Source organism: Muntiacus reevesi, chromosome 6 (genome assembly GCF_963930625.1).
Source record: "Muntiacus reevesi chromosome 6, mMunRee1.1, whole genome shotgun sequence".
NCBI lineage: Eukaryota > Metazoa > Chordata > Mammalia > Artiodactyla > Cervidae > Muntiacus > Muntiacus reevesi.
In genome coordinates this window covers 86,944,831-86,966,566 of record NC_089254.1, presented here as the reverse complement: position 1 = coordinate 86,966,566, position 21,736 = coordinate 86,944,831, and the positions used below count along the sequence as shown (strand labels likewise).

Below are 21,736 nucleotides of genomic sequence, written 5' to 3'. Positions count from 1 at the left end.
GTGTACTTCCAGGAATCTATCTTAGGGAAATGCTAACACAAGAACACAAAGATGTATCAACAGAGAAAAAAATGGTTAAGTAAATACACCCAAACTACAGAACACTCCTCAAACCCTAAAGAATGAGACAGACGTATAATCATGACACTGAAAAGTAGTTTTGACAATTAATTTTAAAAAGGAAGTTACAGAACTCATTATAACCTCATTTCTGTTTCTTTAAAAAAAAAAAAATGGGGGGTGTATAAATCTGCATGAAAAAAACTGGGGAGTACATTTACTTACAGGGATGAGAATTAATGGCAGAAAATTCATAACGAGGGTAGGGAGGAAGATTTTTGCATTCAACTTTACATAGTTCTGTACTGTTTGAAGTCTTAAGAGCAAGCATTAAGTCCAAATTTTTTTTTTTTTAAGTCCAAATTTTAAACATCGACAATTGTGAAATGACTAACACTGGATGGCACTCACCTGAGCATTTGGAAGGATTTCTCGGATGAACTAGAAAAGCTGGTCAAGAGAAGGAAAGGTCATCAATGAACTGCAAATGTGATCCTTCATCCTCAGGCCTTCAAAGGCTTGAGAACGATAGGAAAATTTTATCTCCATATTTGGCAAGCTAGTGGAATAAAAACTAAAGACCAAGACCACCAAAGAGGTCATTTGGGGTTTTATTGGTGGTGGTCTTGTTAAGAACGGGGTTATAAACAAGAAACAGGATGGATATAAATAGACACAACAAAAAGCCCACGTGTGTGGTTCTGTGGGATTAAAAGGGCAGAAAGTGAGGAACAAAGAATCTTTATGCTTGTGGATGACACAAAAGACTTCCACAGTAATAATGCGCCAAGGTATTGATGCCAAATTATAGAAAGACCTGGGGAATCTATGCAAATAGAAGGAAAAGTGGCAGATGAGTGTTAAAATGAGCATATGGCCTAAATCAGGCACATAAAACAACTTCTCAGTTGTCAGTTCTGACCTAGGAATATGCTCTCAGAGTCACAGTAAATGGACTCCTGGGGACATCAGCCCAATATTGAGCTACAGATTAAAAGCAATGCAAAGTGTTCTGGGAGCCATCAACCAAGTGCTAAAAAAGAAAAAAAGAAGCTACTATCTCCCCTCATATACAATTCCAGTGCACTGGCCCCAAAAGCATACATTCCTTTTGCATTTTATGTCCTGTCCCTTCAACTACATACAGCACAGGAGTTAAATAAGATCAATGGATCTCAAATGCCAACCCTTGGATCAATCCCAAAGGGTCCCTCTTCAGGAGAGAAAACCACCTAGGAGAGGCTTTTTAAAAATACGGATTTCCAGGCCACATGTGCAGATTCTAATTCAGTGCCTCAGAACGACCTTCCAGGTGGTCCTGAGGCAAGGATGTGTTTAGAAAATCACTGGGCTCTTAGGAACTCACCACTCTCTCTCTCAAAATCCCTCCCAGAAAAGAATGTAAGAAAGCTTACAATAAAAAATAAACTCAAAAGAAAAGAAACCCTGTAAGGAACTACCAAGAATAGATTTAGAGGATTCCTATACTTGTACATTAAACAGAAGTGGAAAAGATCTGCAGGACAATGAGAATAATCTAAAGGAAGAGGCTTTGGCCTCAGAGCGTGAAGCCAGAGCTCAGAACCCAACCAAGCCCCAAACTCCCGCCAGACTCAACCAAACAAAAGGGCCAGGATAAACTCTTCCCGTGAGCTACACACTCCCAGAGTGCCCTCATCATCCCCACCTTTCTTAGGTCCAGACCTGCTGCCCCAGGAGAACGGCAGGATGTTCAGAAACAGAGGTGAGACTGCGTAAATAAAACCCACTGGTGCCACGTTCCTCTGGGTGCCAAGCAACCACTCCCACCAATCTACCCTGACACCACTGCTGAAGCCAGGAGCCTCCCCGGTCCAATTCTACCCACCCTCCAGCCACGCCAGTAACTGGTCACTTAGTCTAATTCAAATTCCAACTCTGGTCTTCCACACTAGAAAATCATATTCCGACTAATCTACCTTCTCAATAAATAAAAATAAAACAAGCAATGGGAACAGAAAATATGTCTCCCGCAAGGAAAACATAAATTCAAAATGAAGACTAGCAGAAGGTATGAGATTCCTCAGCTTTGATTCATGCCTAAAAGACACGTAATATAGGGTTTCTGATACAACTGCAGCCTTTGGGGACTGCAAGGAGCCTCAGAGTCCGACCACTTCATTTAAGAGAAAAAGAAAGAGCCTGAAAGGTGTACTACCTTACCCCAGTGCCCATAAGCAGATCAGCAGCAGCTGGCCTAGAGCTGTGTCCCCTGAATCCCAGGGCGAGGACCTCTCTTCTCCACCAGGCTACTTTCCAGGGACAATGTTAATACTGGGTTGGCCAAAAAGTTTGTTCAGGTTTTTCCATAAGCTGCCATGGGAAACCCCAACGAACTTTTTGGCCAATCCAATATATGGGCTTTAATAACGAACCACAGACTCCCCAATCTCCTCAATTCCCCTTATTACACATGAGGCTGGTGTTCCAAGACCACAGCAGAATAATTCCCACATAAAGAGAACTTGAAGCACTCATAAAGAGGAGAAAGACAGCACGTAAATGGAGAAAATCTGTGCCAGCCCAGTTTACCTCAGAGACAGGACATCTCAAAAACAACATCTGAAAAACGTCATCTAAACTGCCACTAGGTTTCTTTTTCCTGTAATTCGCTTAACTTCCTAATTTTTAAAAAATGCCAACTGAAACCACTGTTCTTTTTATTCCCCTAAATATTAGAGCTAAGTGAGAAAAACATAACATTAATTTATCATATTGACTCTCACTGAAAGTAAGTGAAACCCCACAACACTCCATCCGCATCAAACGTGCACAACCTGTGATTCTGCATCAATTTCTGCCGAAAGAACAAAGCATATGTTGGTCTCCCAAGAGTGGAATAGCAACAGAAACTGGGCGGGGAAAAAACAAAAACGAAAAAAACTAGGTGTTGGGACTTCCCTTGTGGTCCAGTAGCTAAGACTCCACGCTCCCAATGCAGGGGGCCAGGGGTTCCATCCTTGCTCGGGGAACTAGATCTCACAGGCTGCAATTAAAGATTTCCCATGCTGCAACTAAGGGCTTCCCTGGTGGCTCAGACAGTAAAGAATCTGCATGCAACACAGGAGGCCTGGGTTCAATTCCTGGGTTGGGAAGATCTCCTGGAGGAGGAAATCCAGTATTCTTGTCTGGAGAATTCCATGGACAGAGTAGCCTGGTGGACTACAGTCCATGGGGTCAAAAAGAGTCAGACACGACTGAGCGACTAACACATGCTGCAATTAAAGATCCTGTGTGAGACTGTCCCTGATAGCTCAGTGGTAAAGAATCCAGACTGCCAATGCAGAAGACACAGGTTCGATCCCTGCTCTGGGAACACTCCATATGCCGAGGAGCAACCAAGCCTGTGCACCACAACTATTTTGAGCCTGTGCTCCCAAGTCTGGAAGCCACAACTACTGAGCCCATGTGCTGCAAGTACTGAAGCCCACACGCCCTAGACCCAGTGCTCCACAACAAGAGAAGCCACCAAAATGAGAAGCCTGCACACCACAACTAGAGAGTAACCCCCACTCTCCACAACTAGAGAAAAGCCTGTGCAGCAACAAAGACCCAGCTCAACCATAAATAAATAAGTAAAATTATTAAAAAAAAAAATAGATCCTGTGTGCACGACTAAAACCTGGCACAGCCAAATAAAGAAAGAAATATTAAAAAAAAAAAAAGAAAAAGAAAAAAAAAAAACCCACAAACCTGGGTGGGTCTCTACCTCCAAAGAAATAGGAGAAAAAGCTACATAAGCTCAGTGAGAGCTGAATCCCTTTACTTCATTCCTTGCCCCTGATAAGGCAAAGAATTTCCTAAAATCTTCAGCTATTCTCTTCCTTGAAGAAATGAAATAAAATCTAAACAGCAGATTCCAAAGGGTATCTACTGCTGCACCCACTGCTAGAATCATACCTGTCAGCTGGCTTGACAGCCCATGCCGATAAGTGAGTTTCACAACAGGCCTTAGTTCCTCCTCAAATGCACACATGCTAAGTCACTTCAGTCATGTCTGACTCTGTGCGACCCTATGGACTGACCCTAGCCCGCCAGGCTCCTCTGTCCATGGGATTCTCTAGGTAAGAATACCGGAGTGGGTTGCCTTGCCCTCCTCCAGGGGATGTTCCTGACCCAGGGATCGAACCCGAGGCTCTTACATCTCCTGCACAGGCAGGCAGGTTCTTTACCACCAGCTCCACCTGGGAAGCCCAGAGAATCCTTAACTGCATTAAAAAACCTGGCCAATTTTCTCTTTTGAACTTAACAAATGAAAACTAAAATATTCACGTATTTCCCCAATTTCATTCTCCATGTAAACTGGGCATAGACGCACGAAATCATTTGCCTCCTTAACACCAGCACTGAGAACAACGCAGCCTCAGGAGTCCCCAACACTGCATGAGCCCTTCCTTCCTGACCATTACTTTGAGCTCTCAAGCATGCTACTCTGCTTTTCAACATCGCTATCCCCTACAGTTTGCTAGGTTAAAAGTGTTGCCAGAGGCCAGAGCTACTACATTCCAAGTAGCAATAAAATGATGTCAGAAGCATAAACTTTATCAGGTTCTAGATGCTATGCAACTCTTGTTGAGCCTGTTCTTGGCATTTATCTTCTCATCTAGGTCCTATCCACTGAAAGGTGGTGACCTTGGGAATACACGTGATTCACTGGTAGGAAGTCAAAGAACCCTGGTCTTGGCCCTGTAAGAAACATGACCAAGAGCAAGCATTTTGTTTTAAGTCAGTCTCCTATCAATTATATTTATCCTGTAGATTTAATGTCTGCTACTAATCTGACCAGGGCTTCCCTGGCAGGCAACAGTTCATGTGGTCACAAGAGTCAGACATGACTGAGTGATGAAACAACAACTTATCTCACCAGGATACCAGAACCACCACCACCTCTGCTGCCTTTCTGCCTTTTCTTACCCTAAAACACATATATTAACAGTTCAGGTTAAACCCATACCATGTATGTGGAACACAGAACTTCAAGAAATTGAAAAGCTACTGTAAATATTCTGAAGATAATCACCAATGGATACCTACGATCTTTGCACATGCTATTCCCTCTGCCGGGAACTCTTCCTCTGTGTCTGGTTCTTTCACGTCCATCAGATCTCAGCTGAAGGAAGCCTTCCAATCTAAATGAGCCACCCCTTCCCTTACTCCCGACTACTCAGTCCCATTCCCCTACTGGAAATCATATGCTTATTTCTTATGTACTTGTCTGCCTCCTCCATAAACTGTAAGGGCAGTTTTCACCACTGTTTCTTCAATACACAGGCAGCGCTTGACACAGATGATCAATAAAACTCGTTGGAGAAAGGAAATATGATTGCTCATCATCTCTATCATTAGTTAGTACATGGCAGTGGCCAGTGTTAGCCTGACTACAGCCAAATGTATGCTTCTTTTTCAAACTGGAAAAATGACAGGAAGTCTTTAAGACAGAACAAAAACTTAGTGCCCCTTTGCTTACAATTTTGATTGAAAGCTACCACGCTCACCTGTAGGCTTCCCTTGTGGCTCAGCTGGCAAAGAATCCACCTGCAATGCGGGAGACCTGGGTTGGATCCTTGGGTTGGGAAGATCGCCTGGAGAAGGGAAAGGCTACCCACTCCAGTATTCTGGCCTAGAGAATTCCATGGACTGTAGTTCATGGGGTCGCAAAGAGCCAGACACGTCTGAGCAACTTTCACTCACTCACTCATGCTAACCTACTGGGAAATAGACAATTTTAAGACTAGAGGGGAAAGTCTTCCATTCTATTCCACCTACTGCTTTGCAAATGCGTGCTCAGTCACTAAGCTGTGTCCAACTCTTTGCAATACCACAAACTGTAGCCCGCCAGGCTCCTCTGTCCACGGGATTTCCCAGGCAAGAATACTGGAGTGGGTGGCCATTTCCTTCTCCAGGGGATCTTCCTGACCTAGGGATCAAACCTGTGTCTCCTGCATTGGCAGGCAGATTCTTTACCACTAAGCCACCTGGGAATCTTTGCAAATGGCCCTAGTAAAATACTGTTATTCACCTACCTTGTCCCTTTCAGTGGCAGAATAAGGGTATTTTAAGTAGCTCAGGAAAGGTAATTTTCTTTCACAGTCTGCATGAGCTGAGTGCACACAGGAAGGAACAGATCAGCAGACTACCACTCTATCCTCACTATACTCTGAAGACACGTACTTCTTAGCTCAGAAATCTAGAAACATTTAGCTGTAATGATCTAAATTACATACAGCAACTCCTACAAGCTGTACACTGGAGAAATTCCCACTAACCTCCTCACCAGAAAGCCTACAGCCCGCTTCCCAACAGCCTGGCAGCACAATTCCTGTCAGGGGAGGAAGTTGTGGCCATCTCCTTCTTTAGGTGCCCCAGGATTTAAGTCATCTAGTGAGGATCATGGTTCTAACCATAAAGCCAAAGATTAGCAGGGGGATTCCTTTCCCCTTTCAAATGGGATGGAGGGAAATGGGAATTAGGATTTGGCCTTCCACACCATAAGGAGGATGAGATAGGCTGCTGCCATGGCTGCTTCTGCTGAGCACCGAAGATTCAAGAACTGCCGCAGATTCACTCTGCTGTGTGCTCCTTGAAAAGATACGCAGACATAAGATAGGAGAGTTAGACTTCAAAAAGGGCTCTGTCCCCCAAGACAGAAATAAATGGGGTCAGAAAAACAAGAGAAAATTGCCATCTCTAAGTAGCTGCTAAGTGGGGTGACTGAATTTCACACTCACTACCCCGGAGACTTCTCCCAACCTCTATTTAACATGGGCTGACAATATTCTGAGACAGCTAAAGAAAGTCTAGCAAATTACCCAAGAAACCCAGAGATAGAATCCTCCAGGGTTTCGAGAAAAGATCTGATGTGACACAGGCATTTACTTTCCTAGGTTCTATTTCACCTGCCCACACACTTGCCAGTCTTACCCCAACTCAAAAAATATATAAATCCACCTTCAGCTTTTCCATCATCCTCACTGCCTTCTCAGTTAACAGAAGAGCCCCACAATGATTGTGTCAACTCACTGCCCACTTCCTCCTTCAACATATTCCAGAACCAACTCTGTCCCTTGGCTCTTACTGTCAACAGCAGACACAGCCCCTACCATTATTTTAAAAAATTGGTCAAATGCAAACATTTTTTTACTACTTGAGTCCCAAGTTCTTTCTGCTTCAATCTTAGAAAAAAAACACAGGACTTACTAAGATGGCAAGGCAGAGACCAGAAGAAACATGCACTTTCCATCGCCTTATAACCCGTTCTTTACCCAAAAGAGGAAGAATGAGTATTCCTCTTCACTGCAGCAAACTTCAACCCAAGACCACTTCGAACCTTCAGCTCAGCCTGAGTTCAGACAAATCCGGAGGGCTCAGCCTGAAAGGTCCAAATCCGGTTGGTCAGTTTCTGCCTCTCAACCCAAAGGCAGAAAAGCAGTCACTGATAATTACTCTTTGCCTATTCATCAAACTATTTCCTTCTTCCTCACCTCCCTCTGTCATAGAGCTCCATCTTCCTTCACAGAGTTCTTACAAAGCAGTTCCTGGTACCACTGGAAACAATTACTCTCCAGGAAAATACAACTTCGCTAAGCAGAAGAGCTTCACACACAGCAATTTGCCAGGGGTCAATTTTTCATTCCAGACAGGCTTCGACGCCTGGCACAAATCTGCCAGTGGCTCCGCAGTTCACCCGGCTTCCCTCCCCTAATCTCTGCCTGGAACTCACCCACCCACCCCTTTGCAGCTTGAAAACAGAAAAAGAGCAGTAGCGGCAACTCTTAACACCTTCTTCAAAGCCTGCTCCCACCCTAATGTGTCTTCCACACCACATTTCTTTGCTTATGTTAAGGACCATAAGCACCAAATAAAGTCACTTACTGCCACAGCAGCTCCCGGACAAGACAGGAATAACATCTAATCTCTCCTAGGCTCAATTACAGTCAGCTTCACTTTCCTGCAATTTTGCGGCCATGCATCACTGGGCCTGCCCTGTTAAAATCAATGCCTGGAGTCAGAGTCATCAAACCACGAATGTTTTGAAAAGACTGTGCTTTGGCCAACAGGGTCTGGGTTCAAGTCCCAGCTCTGCCTCTCATTACCAATTAAAAAGTACCTGTCCTGGGGTAAGCTATTCTTTCGAAACCTCAGATTACACATCTGTAAAATGTAGCCAATGATCCTATCCACTTGTTCAGTATTATAAAAGAGATAATACAAGCAGAAAACTCAGCACAAGACATGAGCCTTAATAAACAAGTTACTGTTGATATTCAGTATCCATGGGAGTAATTTGCGGACAAGTATGGTCACCCCATAGAATCCAGATGCCCTGGAAACCTCCAGCATTTATAGAAGCAAAAATATGATCAGCCCCTTTCCACTCCCACTCTACAAATAAGAGGGGACTTTAAGAAAAATGCAAGCCTTAGCAAAGGAAAAAAACTCGGACAAGATTCACTTGGTGCTGCCAATTCCACTACCAGACCACCAAGCACTGTTCTGTTCCTACGGTGAAGGGAAAGATCAGTGCAAATGAAAAAGCGAATTTAAGAGGAGCCGCTTCAGGATAATCCTTTCATAGGTCAGGTCAATATTTCAGAGAGGTGAAACTATATGGACCCTGGAAATTCCCTCCTCATTCAGTTTCTGATAAACTCTGACTCTCCATTTATGTATAATTAAGTGGGAAAAGCACTAATGAAAAGCCTAAGAATCTCAGTTGGAGGTGGAATACTGCTTAAGAAGTGACTGTGTGAGGATCAGGGGGAAAAAAATCTTGAAATCTAATTCACACACAAGCTGAGAAAAATTATAATCCTGTGAAAGACAATGAGCCAAGAAAACAGAATGCTTTTCAAACTTTCTACAACTATAAAAGGCTGCAGAGCTCTGGGACAAAGTGTCATAAAGAATATTACCACATGGAAAAGTCAGAATTGCGGCCTGAAATGAAATCTATAAGCCTGCGGCCATCACGACCAGAAATTCTGGTAACAACGAAGAAATGTCCGTTTCCAATCCTGGGGAATGTTGAGGGGAGGCCAACAGAGGGGACAATTGATAAAGAGAATTTATATTACAAAATGATGATGGGGGTTAATTTTTAATGAAACTTGCAAGGTTTTAAATTCACCATTCAAGGATGTAGAGAGTGAGGGGATATATAATCAGGCAGAATTTACAGTAACAGCAGGGGGCTGGGAATCAGAACACTTAGGCTCCGGTCCTGGCTCCAACCCAAACCACCATGTGATCTTAGGCAAGTCACTTGTCCTCTTCAAAGTTGTCTCATCCGTAGTGAAGGAACAACAAGGATCTCTAAGATTCCTACCGGCCTAAGGCTCTGAGGGCCAAACAGAGGGGGAGCACAAATATGAAGAGCTCTCAGGACTACTGACTTGACACAAGAGGTGGAGGGGAAAGGACGGGAAATGAGGTCCAGAGAGCGAGAAAACTTGGCGTAACTGAGCGTCGGTGGAAACATAATAGCTTCAAGAAGGCCAAGTACTCCAAGAGTTTCATGGAAGAGCGGACGTTAGGATCTACGAAAAACTGCAAACTACTCCGCATATGCCAAAATGGACAGAAGGACGCTGAATCGGAGGACTGATACCAACAAATCCCCGTTAACTAATCAGTAATCGATCTGTCCCGGTAAAAAGCCAGGAGACTTGAGTGCCGCGATCACCGAAATCACTGTGGCCCCCTAATGCCAGGGTGTCCCGGAGGCAAAGTACCAAAGGGGAGTCCGTGTTGACTGGCGTCTAGGGAGGGGATTCCGAGATCGGGTGAAAAGTGAGGAAGGGGCAGAGGAAAGAGGATCTGGGAGAGAGTGCAAGCTGGCGGTAGGGGAAGGAGCCAGCGCCAGACTCCCGCACGGTGGCGGCCAGTGAGATCGGTGTCCCGGGCCCCGCTCTCACCATCTTGACGATGCCCCGTTGCACGGTGGGGACCGCGGGTCCCCCGGAGGAGCCGCCGCTCTGCGCGGAGGAGGCCATGTGTAGCGATGGAAAACCAGCGATTAAGGCGGTGGCCGGCTAGGACGTGTCAATGTGGGTGTCGGTGTTGGTGAGAGGCCGCCGCGGAGAGGAGCGGGCGGGCGACCAGCTGTGGGCGATAGACTGGACGGACGCGCTGGGCGCTCACTGGAGCAGCAGCAGGACTGGGAGCGAAAGAGACGCGATCTCCACCGCCGCCACACGTTCTACTCGCCGCGCAAGCGTGCCAGAGCGCCACCGCCCTCCGGCCAATTGGAGCCCAGAACCCGCCGGACCCCAAGCCAATAGGCACCCTGCTTGCGGAGCCCCGCCTCTTAGTCTCAAAACCGGTCAAGAGCTTCAGGAAGCGCTGAAAGAGCTGATTTGCAGTGATGGGCTAAGTATGAGGCGGGACTTCCGGGGCAGTGGCAGTAGGTGGTGTCGGGAGGTGTAGTGGAAAGGAAAGGACACGTCAGCATCTGGCCGCGGGGCGCAGTGGGCCCTGGGAGCCCCAGGGGCGGGGTCAGCTTCGCCCTCCGGCCTGGCCCCGCCCATTACGCCCCGCCCCGCGGGCGGCTGGGGAGCCCACGTGGACGTTAGCTTTCCCGGGGGGCGCACCCAGGTTCGCAAGCGCGAGCTGGGAACACCAGACAGCGAGGCCGAATTCTGGAGGGATCTCAGTTCTGGTGCACAGCGACTTCCGACATTTTACCACAGCTAAAAGTGTGGGGAGAACTTGGAAACGTCTAAACGATGTGAAACCTACCTGTGTTGGCCTTGACACCGAATGTGACCGAACGCCCCCCCCCCCCCCACCCCGGTAGTCGGGAATATACCTCGCTCATGTTTGTGGAGCCGGTGTCTCACACATGTTAGGCGTTCGATTAATGTTTTTTGGTGAAAGGAATAAATCTCCCTTACGGGGTTATATGTCTTGTGCGCCAGTGAAGTTACGGAAAGCCTTGCTAACACGCTCTCAGTTGACCGAGTGAAGGAAGAGCCACGCTGCCTTCAACCACCCGAACCCACCCCTTTACCTAGCCCTAGTCTTTTGCATAGAGATTGGGGAGAGGGAGGCGCAGAGCAAAGGCATATACATGTTTACCTGAATGTTGAGAGACGGCTAATATTCCTCGAGTGCCGACGATGAGGGGACAAGAACCTTACTTTCATGCCAGTTAATCTTGAAACTTGTTCCTACATTGAGGACAGTTTTCCCCTATACTCTTGAGAAGAGGTGATTCTCCCACACTTCGCTTATCCCAGAGTCCAGTTTTGGGGTCAGCATCTTCCTGGATTCCTAGTGTTCCTTCCATACTATTAATTTGCCATCGTCTTAAAAAAAAAAAAAAAAACAAACTTTGTGGCAGCTCATTCCACCCAATTATAGTTCTCTCCATCTCACTAGGTTTCCTGTCCAAAGAGGACAAAGAGGCAAAGAGCCCCAGTGTCACTTGTCATTCATTGAAACTGACACCTTGTGCACACTCTTCTCCACCCAGTGATCCTGAATGACTCCCACATTTATGCACCTGATTTATCCAGGACCCTGGCCTCGAAACTTAACCTTAACTGAGTTGGATCTCTGCATCTATTTAGCTACATAGCTGAAACTGTAACCTCAAACACTCCCATCTCTGATGGTTAATTGCTGTCCTTTTTCCCTTCTCACTCAGTTACTTATACTCTGTATTAGTTTTATCTCGTAGCGCTTGTCAGGAATCTCAGCAGGGTTTAGCTGGGTGCCTTTGCCACAAGTTCCCTCAAGGGGCCGCAATCAAGGTGTCAACACAAGCTGTGATCTTAATCTGAAGGTCCCTTATCTGACTAAGGGAGGATCTGACTTTAACATCACTCAGGCAGCTGTTGGCAGGATTCACGCCCTCATTTCCTTGCTACGTGGGTCTCTGCATAGGGCGCAGACCATGGTAACTGGTTTGCATCAGAGCCAATGAGTGAGAGAGCATAGAGGACAGGAAGAGTCTTTTTGAAACCAATTTCAGAAGTAACATCCCATCACCTTCTTCTGTTTATTAGACGAGTCACTAGGTCCAGCTCACTCTCAAAAGGAGAAGACTACTCCAGGGCATGAATACCATGAGGTAGGATCACAGGGGTTCATCTTAGAGGCTACCTATCACACACTGTTCTTTAAGTAGAATTCAAAGACCCTAAATGTCTCTTTTTTTTAACCTCACCTCACAGCTTGTGGGATCTTAGTTCCCCAACCAGGGGTTGAACCCAGGCTCTGGCAGTGAAAGCACTGAATCCTAACCACTAGACTGCCAAGGAATTCCCCTCTATCCTCCTTATATCAGCTCTTTTCTGCTCTCTTCTGGTCCTTTGGATGGTCTCCATTCTTTTTTCCGCTCTCCTACCAGTATCCTAATTTCTAATCCCCATTGTCTTCTATTGAACTCAACTGTCAAAACTCCAATTCTAGCTCTCTCTGTCTTCTCCAAACCTACCACTTAACTAGAACAAACGTGCAGGTTATTACCATAGTGAATTCATAGGTCCTCATGCATTGCTGGGAATTTTTTCTGTTTCCTCAGTCACGTTGATCTCCACCACCATGAGTCTGATTTGTTGTTGTTGTTGTTGTTGTTGTTGAATTAAGACTTAATTTTTTTAAAGGAGTTTTAGGTTCACAGTACCATTGAGAGGAAAGTACAGAGATTTGCCAGGTATCCCCTGCCCCCCACATGTACTCCCTAATTATCAACATCCCCACAAGAGAAGTACATTTGTTACAATTGATGAACCTCCATTGACACAGCATAATCACTCCAAGTCCATAGTTTACATTATTAGGATCCACTCTTGGTGTTGTACATTCTGTGAGTTTGGACAGATGTATAATGGACATCCATCCACCCCTCCATCAGTATAGTATCATACACAGTATTTTCCATGCCCTAAAATTCCCTGGATCTGTTTTAAACCTTCTCTGTTTTCCTCTTAACTTCGACTCAACTGTCTCCCACACTCTCTAACAGTGATAAGGCCTCCTACTTCGAAGAGATAATAAAAGCCATCAAGAACTCCCTCTGTTTCCCACCACAAACTCTAATTTTGCTTCTCATTCTTCTCTGAATCTCTCTTGTTACAAAGAAAAAACTTCCTACTGCTTAGGCTAAACTCTCCATCTATGTCCTGCATCTACGCCCTCCACTTTCTCAAGGGTTCTCAGATAATTCCCTCTCCTGATTTCACAGCCTCTCAGGTTATCCTGGATTCTTCTCATTAATATTTAAATATTCTCAAATGTCTAGCATAATAAAAATTAATTTTTTCCTTTAATCCACCTCCCTCTCCAGATAGCTCTCTTCCTTCATAAGCAAATCTTCTTGGTGAAACTCTCCCCCCTCCTTTTTTTGACCATGCTATTCAGCATGTGGGATCTTAGTTCCAATGCCTCCTGCAATGAAAACAGGGAGTCTTAACACTGAACCACCAGGGAAGTCCCTGAAATTCTTTGTGTTTGTTGCCTCCACATCCTCACCCTGCATTCAGTCTTCCGGCTCCTGCACTCTGACTACTGTTCTTATCAGTTTACTGAAACTTTTCTCCCCAAGGTCACTACCGAATTCCTTGTAACTATATTCAATGGACACTTTTTACATTTGGTGGTCACTTTGCTGAGCTCTGCATACCATTTGACACCATACTGCTCAAAATGTCTCTTTCCTTCCTTGTTCCCTATATTCCTCCCATCTCTTTACTGTTCCTCCTAATTGCCATTAGAAGTGACTCTCCTTTTACCTACCCATTAATACTGGAGTTCCTCTGCTTTCTTCTCAAAGTATCTTCTTTTCTAGTTCAAAACATTCTTCCTAAGACATCTAATCCATTCCCATGGTTGCATGCTAATGAGTCCCAAATATACAACTCCTGTTCAGATAACTCTCTTGAGATTTCCTTGGTGGTCCAGTGGTAAAGACCAAGCTTCCAACACAGCAGATACATGTTCTATCTAGTCGGGGAACTAAAATCCCACATGCTACACTGTGCAACCAGAAAATAAAACATTTAGTAATACTAGCCCTCTCTTGAGCTCCAGACTCATATGTACAATGATACTCTGAATATCTGCCCATGGCTGTTACATTAGAAATTCAATTCAACATATCTCACTAGCAACTTGTTATCTTTTCTCCCAACTCTGCTCTTCCCTAGTATATGTTTCAGCCCAAACAATGACTCAAAAAGCTACTCAGTAGCAAGCCAGAGATCTGGAGATCTCTGTGACTCCTCTCTCTACCTCATTCCTTAATTCTTACTCAATCTCAGAAATCTGTTAGGTCTTCAGCAGCACAGTAGAAGCATATAAGAAGCCCTGCCTAGAGCAAGACTGCCTGGGTTTGATCCCAACACTGTATACTCTTGAGCAGACTATTCCATGGATTCCTCCTCTATGAAATAAAAATGTTAATAAGACTGGCCTCTTAGGTTTATTCTGGTTTTGGGGATTGTATATGTTAGTGTATGCTGAATGCGTAGAACACTTCCTGGATATATGTGTTAAATTTGCCATGATTATTATTATGTATCACCTGTTGCTTCAACCTGGCACATTTTCACCTGGATCACTGCACTGGGCTTTTACTAGAGCTCTCTGACACCAGCCTGCCTTTACTTAGAGCCCACCCATTCTTTCTGCTACAGCTGAACGTAGCAGAACGTAGCTGAATACGTAGCTGAACATATTTCTAAAATGCAGATCTGATCATATCTTTCTACTCCCTAAGCCCCTCCCACGATTTCTCTACAGCCCTTCTCTCAGCTCTACCCTTCCACAGTCTGCCCAGGACAGGTAAACTTGGTTCTGACTTTGCAAGATGGCATTCCTTGGCTCTGGGCCTTTGTGCCTACTTCTCTGTCTGTCTGGAGCATTCTTCCCACCCCCGCTTTGCTCCTTCCCACCCTGACTTGCTTCACCTGTTTGTCAATTCCCCATCCTTCAACTCCCCACTTAAAAAGCAGAAGGCAAGCCTTGGAAGGCATTGACAGGAATGCCGTTCCTCTGGGCAGGATTAGGTTTGTCTTTTCTCCTATATTTGACCTGTTAGAGCACTCATAAGATTGTAGTATAACTGTCTCTTTCCCCTCAAAAATGTCATCGGACTGTGTCTGATATACTTACAGTGGAATCCCCAGCCCAGTGCCTGGTGCTGTTCAATTCAGTTCAGTTCAGTCACTCAGTCGTGTCCGACTCTTTGTGACCCCATGGACTGCAGCACACCAGGCTTCCCTGTCCATCACCAACTCCTGGAACTTGATCAAAGTCATGTCCATTGAGTCGGTAATGCCATCCAACCATTTCATCCTCTGTCATCCCCTTCTCGTGCCTTCAATCTTTCCCAGCATCAGGGTCTTTTCCAGTGAGTCAGTTGTTCACATCAGGTAGCCAAAGTATTGGAGTTTCAGCTTCAGCATCAGCCCTTCCAATGAGTATTCAGGACTGATCTCCTTTAGGATTGACAGGTTTGATCTCCTTGCAGTCCAAGGGACTCTCAAGAGTCTTCTCCAACACCACAGTTCAAAAGCATCAGTTCTTCAGCACTCAGCTTTCTTTATAGTCCAACTCTGCAGTAAATGTAAGTAAATATCTGTGGATAAATGAATGACTGAAAAGTATTATCATATTCATTTCACTGATAAGGAACTGAAAGAAAGAAAGTGAAGTCACTCAGTCACGTCCAACTGTTTGTGACCCCGTGGACTGTAGCCCACTAGGCTCCTCCATCCATGGAATTTTCCAGGCAAGAGTACTGGAGTGGGTTGCCATTTCCTTCTCCAGGGAATCTTCGCAACCCTGGGATCAAACCCAGGCCTCCCGCATTGCAGGCAGATGCTTTACCTTCTGAGCCACCAGGAAAGCTCTAAGACTCAAGTAAGATGTCTCTTGCAGGTCACAGGGCTAGAGAAGTGGTAGACAAGGGATTTTTATTTTTTTTTAACTCTCCTGGATCTTGGTTGCACCATGCAGAATCATCAGTCTTTAGTTGTGGCATTAAGAACTCTTAGCTTCAACATTTGGGATCTAGATTCCAGATCTAGACTAGGGATTGAACCTGGGCCCCTTGCATTGGAAGTACTGAGTCTTAGCCACTGGACCACCAGGGAAGGGATTTGACACTAGTTCTTGTGATTCTGAAGCTCATGTTCACTCTACCAATACAGGATGGTGACTTCAAAAGCCTTAAGGTGACTGCTGTGTGGTAGAGAACACATACACACATAGACACACACACACACACAGAGAATCTTGAGATAGACAAGATTCATTTAAGCAAACAAAAACCCTATTTCCTATATTCCTTTGAGAGTAAATTCAGGAAATACATCCGTGGTAGTAGTAATAGCCAAAATATATTGAGCACTAAACACTAAACAGGCTGTGTGTTAAATGTTTTTCCCTACATTGCATAATTTAATCCTTAGGACAGTGCTGTGAAATAGTGTAATCAATCCCTTTCAACAAAGGAGTACATCAACGTTCAGAGAAGCTGAGCGAACCAACTCTAAGTCAACAGGTAATAAGGAGTGGAGTTAAGATTGAACTCTGAACTGTCTGACCCTAGTTTGCTCTAACCGTTTGGCTAACCTGCTTCTAGGGGGGCAAACCTGCCCCCTCATCCTGGATCTGCACCTGTAGGGTTCAGAGGTTTCAAAGAAAACATTTTCAACTCTCCAGTAAGCTTCCTTTGGGTAAACAGGAGAAAACTCCAACACTGGAGTAACTTCCTGTCTCCGTTCTTCCAAGACACCCTCAGACTTCAGCCCACCCTCCATACTGTTAGCTCGCTGTTCTTTCTAAAACACACATTTCAATCATGTAGACTCCCTCCTTAACTTTACAGAGGTTCCCCTTCTGCTTCAGACAGACTTTCAACTCCTTCGCATAGCAATGAGGCCCTCACCATCTGGCCCTGACTTACTTTTCCTTCCCCTCTCTCCTCTCTCCCATTCTTCCTTCTCCTTCTTTTTGAAGTTTGTTACAGACAAGCTTGTGTTTCTCCCAGATTCATATGTTGAAGCCCAAATCCCCTGACTGTATTTGGCGATAGGGCCTTTATGGAGATAATTCAAGTTAAATGAGGTCAGAAGAGTGGTTCCCTCGTCCAATAGAGTGGTGTCCTTATAAGAACAGGAAGAGAAATAGATCTCTCTCTCTCTCTCCCCCCGCCCCGGTAGGTGCACAGAAGAAAGGCCATGTGAAGATAGCAAGAAGCTGGCAGAAAGAGAAATCTCACCGGAATCCAACCCTGGCACCTTAATCTTGGACTTTCAGTCTCTGGAACTGTGAGAAAATAAATTTCTGTTTCTCCAGTCACCCAGTCTGTGGTATCTTATTATGACAGCCTGAGCTGACTAATACAATGTTTTACTATGTGTATGTGCTCAGTCATGTCCGACTCTTTGTGACCCTATGGACTGTAGCTGGCCAGGTTCCTCTGTCCATGGGATTTTCCAGGCAAGAATATTGGAGTGGGTTGCCATTTCCTTCTGCAAGGGATTTTCTGGACCAATAATCAAACCCACGTCTCCTGCATTGGCAGGTGGATTCTTTACCACTGAGCCACCTGGGAGGCCGCAGTGTCTTACTACATGTTTATTTGAAAGAAAACTTCACAAACCCAAGTTGTCTGGGTCAGTCCAGGCCAAAAGAAATTTGTACAGTGATGGACACTCTATATATGCTCTGTCCTACACAGTAGCCATCAACCACATGAGGTCAGTGAACACTTGAAATGTGGCCACTGCAACTGAGGAACTAGATTTTTAATGTTACTTAACTTTAATTATTTTAAGTTTAAATAGCCACCCAAGGCTAGTCTAGGTGATTAAACTTGAATCCTGCTGTCATATCCAATACCAGAATCTTCTATGTAGGTTTTTAAGTTATTTCTCTATGCCTTATGTAAACCAAACTTGATTAAAATGCATGACAGCATAAAACATTATTTTTAATCTAAAGAAACAACAAAAAGTTTATAACATTAGAAGTAGAACTCAAGTTCTATTTTAAAAAGAAAGAAAAGGAAAAGAATGTATCCAGTGCTTGGACTTAGATATTATTTCTCAGACCTCACAGAGCAGAACAAAATTCATATCAATCCAAGAAAGATAATGTGCTCTTTCCAATTTTCCCTATCTATATAGTAAGTCAATTTATAATAAAGGATTTATAAAGGTGTAATAAGCGTGTATACGACCATGTAATTTGGGCAATGGTTATAAACTTTTGGTTAATGGACCGACTTTGCAACCTGTCTTATTGTCATTTAATAGCGTGACCTACCTTCATCTCATTCTCCCCAAAGCTATTAATCAATGTCTCTGGATTCTTAGTAGCCTCAGATAATTGCATACTGATTTACTCCTGCTACAGCCTTTGGCCTTAACCAGTGTCCAGTTGTGTCACCTTGGACCCTGCCTACCACCTTCATATCTCTACGAAAAAAGGCATAAAGAAAGCTACAGCCAGTGGTACCACCTTTATCACAAGGTATCATGTCTTCAGAAGGCAGAATGGGTCTCTATAGAAGCAGTGACCTCAGGATTGAAGATGAGGCCCTTCCCACGGAGGACAGTGGCCTGGAATAGCCAGAAACTGATCCAAAGTAAGTAAGGCTGGGTCTCTGGAGTGGGTTCGCATGGCCTCGCTAGGGTAGCCAGTGTCAGCTGTCAAAGCTGAGGGATCAGAGCAACCAAGAAGAAGCAGAGCAAGAGGTCAGGATCTGAATGAGTGGTGATGGTGGGCAATGCTGGGGCAAGATGAGTGGGAAACAGACAGAGGGTAGCTGGATGCATGGGGTGGGGCGGCCAGCTTTCAATGAGCAAAGTCTAGGCCAATAGGTCATCTGCTGGTAGTGAAAGGATAGGGGTGGAGTTAAGGCAAGAGACCAGAGTTCAACTGACACCTTAAAAGGGCAACCCATGTACTAAAAGGTGGACTTCAGGATGGTCCAGGCATTTTTCTCAGGCACCCTTTTCTGGACCTCTTCCAGCTTAATTCACCAAGGGACTGCTGTTTCAGGTGAAATAACCCCTTATTTCAGCCACATTCTGCACAAAACCACAGAGACATAAAAAATCAGAAAATCTCTTTTTCTTCTTATCCCAAGTCTTTGTTTTATGTATTCGTGAATGACGTAAATACCAATGAGAAATGATTTTATGAGAAGGCAAGATAATTCTAACTTTATTTTATACCCTGTGGTTCGGTGGAAAGCAGTTTGCTTTTTTTAAGAGTACTTCAGAGGATAGGATGTTACTTTATATTGCAATGGAAATGGGCTAAACAGCCACAGAGTTATGTGATTTTTTTCTAAAAAAAAAAAAAGTCTCTTTCCCAATATAAAGCATTAGAGCTGTTTCCCTCTGTCTGCCCCTTCAACAGGAACAAAATAGACAAAATCTCTGCCTTTTGGAAGCTTACATTTTATTTTTTTTAATTAACTTATTACTTTATTTTGGGGGCAACCTTACATTTTAGTATTGGAAACTCAGAAGGGGATCATTATGGTGGCTGAACTTTACATTTGCATTAGAGATAGTTGCAACCAAGGCAGAAATTAAAAAGATACATTAGGCTGTATAATTTTCACTGTCTGATCAAAGGAAATATATGATTTTATGGAAAGAGACAAACTTTTCCTTTGACATTGAGTTCTAGAAAGTTGGCATTGCATGACTATGAAAAGAACAATGAGTAATATAATGTGCAGTATTTGCAGTAGAATTTTGTAAGAGATGCAGAAACATGACTTTTTCTTACTAAAAGGTCACATCAAACCTAAAGGAATACTATTGGATGGTAACTCAGTGAAAGTTTCTGTGGTAGAAAACAGTAATCATTATAAAGAAAAAAATCTGCTTAAAAAAAGAGGAGTCAAAGTACCTAATTCTTGGAAATTCCATGGTGGTCCAGTGGTTAGAACTTGGTGCTTTCACTGCTGAGGTCCCAGGTTGAATCCCTGATTGGGGAACTAAGTTCTGCAAACTGTGCAGTACAGCCAAAAAACAAAAAACCCACTAAGGGAAGATACTTCATTATTTCCTCCAAGGTACTGATAGTCAACCAAAGCAGTCAAGAAAAGGGAAAGGAAGAGCTTCTAAAATAGTCTAAATAGGTCAAGTGTGAGAATAGTATTTAGGTATTCCCTAGCCTACACCATTTTGGTGAGGGAATTCCTACAGAGAGGCTCTAAAATTGGAACCAAGGAATCAATAAACTTGACATGGTCCTGACCCTTTACCGGACCCTCCTAATATCAGTGTACTTTGGTTCAGGTTGTATAGAGAACCATCTGGATTCTAGAGAACAGTCTGGAATACTCTAAAATTGCTCACAACTTTTGAACTGACAATTCCACTTTGGGAAATCCCAAGGAAAAAAATGGTGAAGGACGGGAGATGGTGAAGGACAGGGAAACCTGGTATGCTGCAGTCCATGGGGTCACAAAGAGTGAGACATGACTGAACCACTGAAAAACAAGGGAAAAAATGTCCTGGGGCAGGGTGGGAGGAGTCCACAGCAAGTATTGTGTCAAAAGGTCAAGAGGAAGTGCTCTGGAATGTGTTTGCCAAGGTATGAATAGCTGTGGAAGTTATACTTTGTGAAACTTACAGGTTTACTTAACATAAGTGTCAGTTTTATCATCTGTAAAAAAGGGAATAAAAGTCATGCCTGTCTCATTAATCATTAGGTTGATGTGAGAAGATGAATGAAGAGATCTATTTACAAGGTCTAGGATCTAGGGAGTTATTAGATTTTTTTTTTTTTTTTTTGGTCACCTCATGTGGCATGCAGGATCTTCCCAACCAGAGATAAAACCCAGGTCCCTGCATTGGGAGTACAGTCTTAACCACTGTACCACCAGGGAATTATTAATAAGTTTAGTGATAACAGTGATGATCTAGAGAATTTGAAGCTACGTATAGTCTGAACAATATGAAAATAGCTAAGAAACCTTATGATTTGTAAACAATGAAATACCATGTAGCTTTAAAAAATGACATGTATGTAAACTACCTTTATAGCACAGCATAAAAACCAGGACACAAAATAGTTTTGCCTGTTGATTATAACAAAGTAGGAAGACATGGGTACGTTAAAAAGAAACTAACAGAGATGGAGACAGAGTTTAATGTTCTGTTGGTTTGCTAGGTATCATTTCTAAAGTTCAGAGTGAATTCTTTTCACATAAACTTAGTTTCCAGTGCCAGAAGATCACAACTTCTTACCCTTTTTTATTGTGAAATGTAAGACACAAGAAAGTGCCCCAAACAAAAATGTACAGCTCTTTATGATTTATCACGAACTGCTTCGTGATGTAATTATCACCCAAGTCAGGATGAATGGCCAGTATTCTCAGAAACTGTCCTTCTAATTGCTGCTCTTCCTAAGTCTGTATCTCAAAACAGACTTATAGCTTTGCTTGTGTTTCTAAAAATTTATAACTAGAATTAAGCTATGTATTTCTTCATGTGGCTTCTTTAGCTCAACACTATGTTGGTGAGATCCAGCCACACTATCTCATATGGCTGCTGTTTGCCATCTTCATCATTGTATAGTATTCCTTCATAATGAACATACCATACTTAATTTATCCATTCTCCTCTTGATGGCTATTTGGCTTGTGGCAGATAGCATT

General features: G+C 43.8%; 1 protein-coding gene across 1 annotated transcript in view; it reads right to left on the bottom strand.

Moving 5' to 3' along the window:
• The window catches only part of SND1 (staphylococcal nuclease and tudor domain containing 1), a 414,314-nt gene extending 404,027 nt beyond the window's left edge, over positions 1-10,287 (bottom strand). Inside the window, exon 1 of the mRNA XM_065939612.1 lies at positions 10,014-10,287. Within this exon, the coding sequence (XP_065795684.1) occupies positions 10,014-10,091 (78 nt within the window). The 5' untranslated portion in view covers positions 10,092-10,287. The remainder of the gene's footprint in view (positions 1-10,013) is intronic.
• Between the last annotated feature and the right edge of the window lie 11,449 nt (positions 10,288-21,736).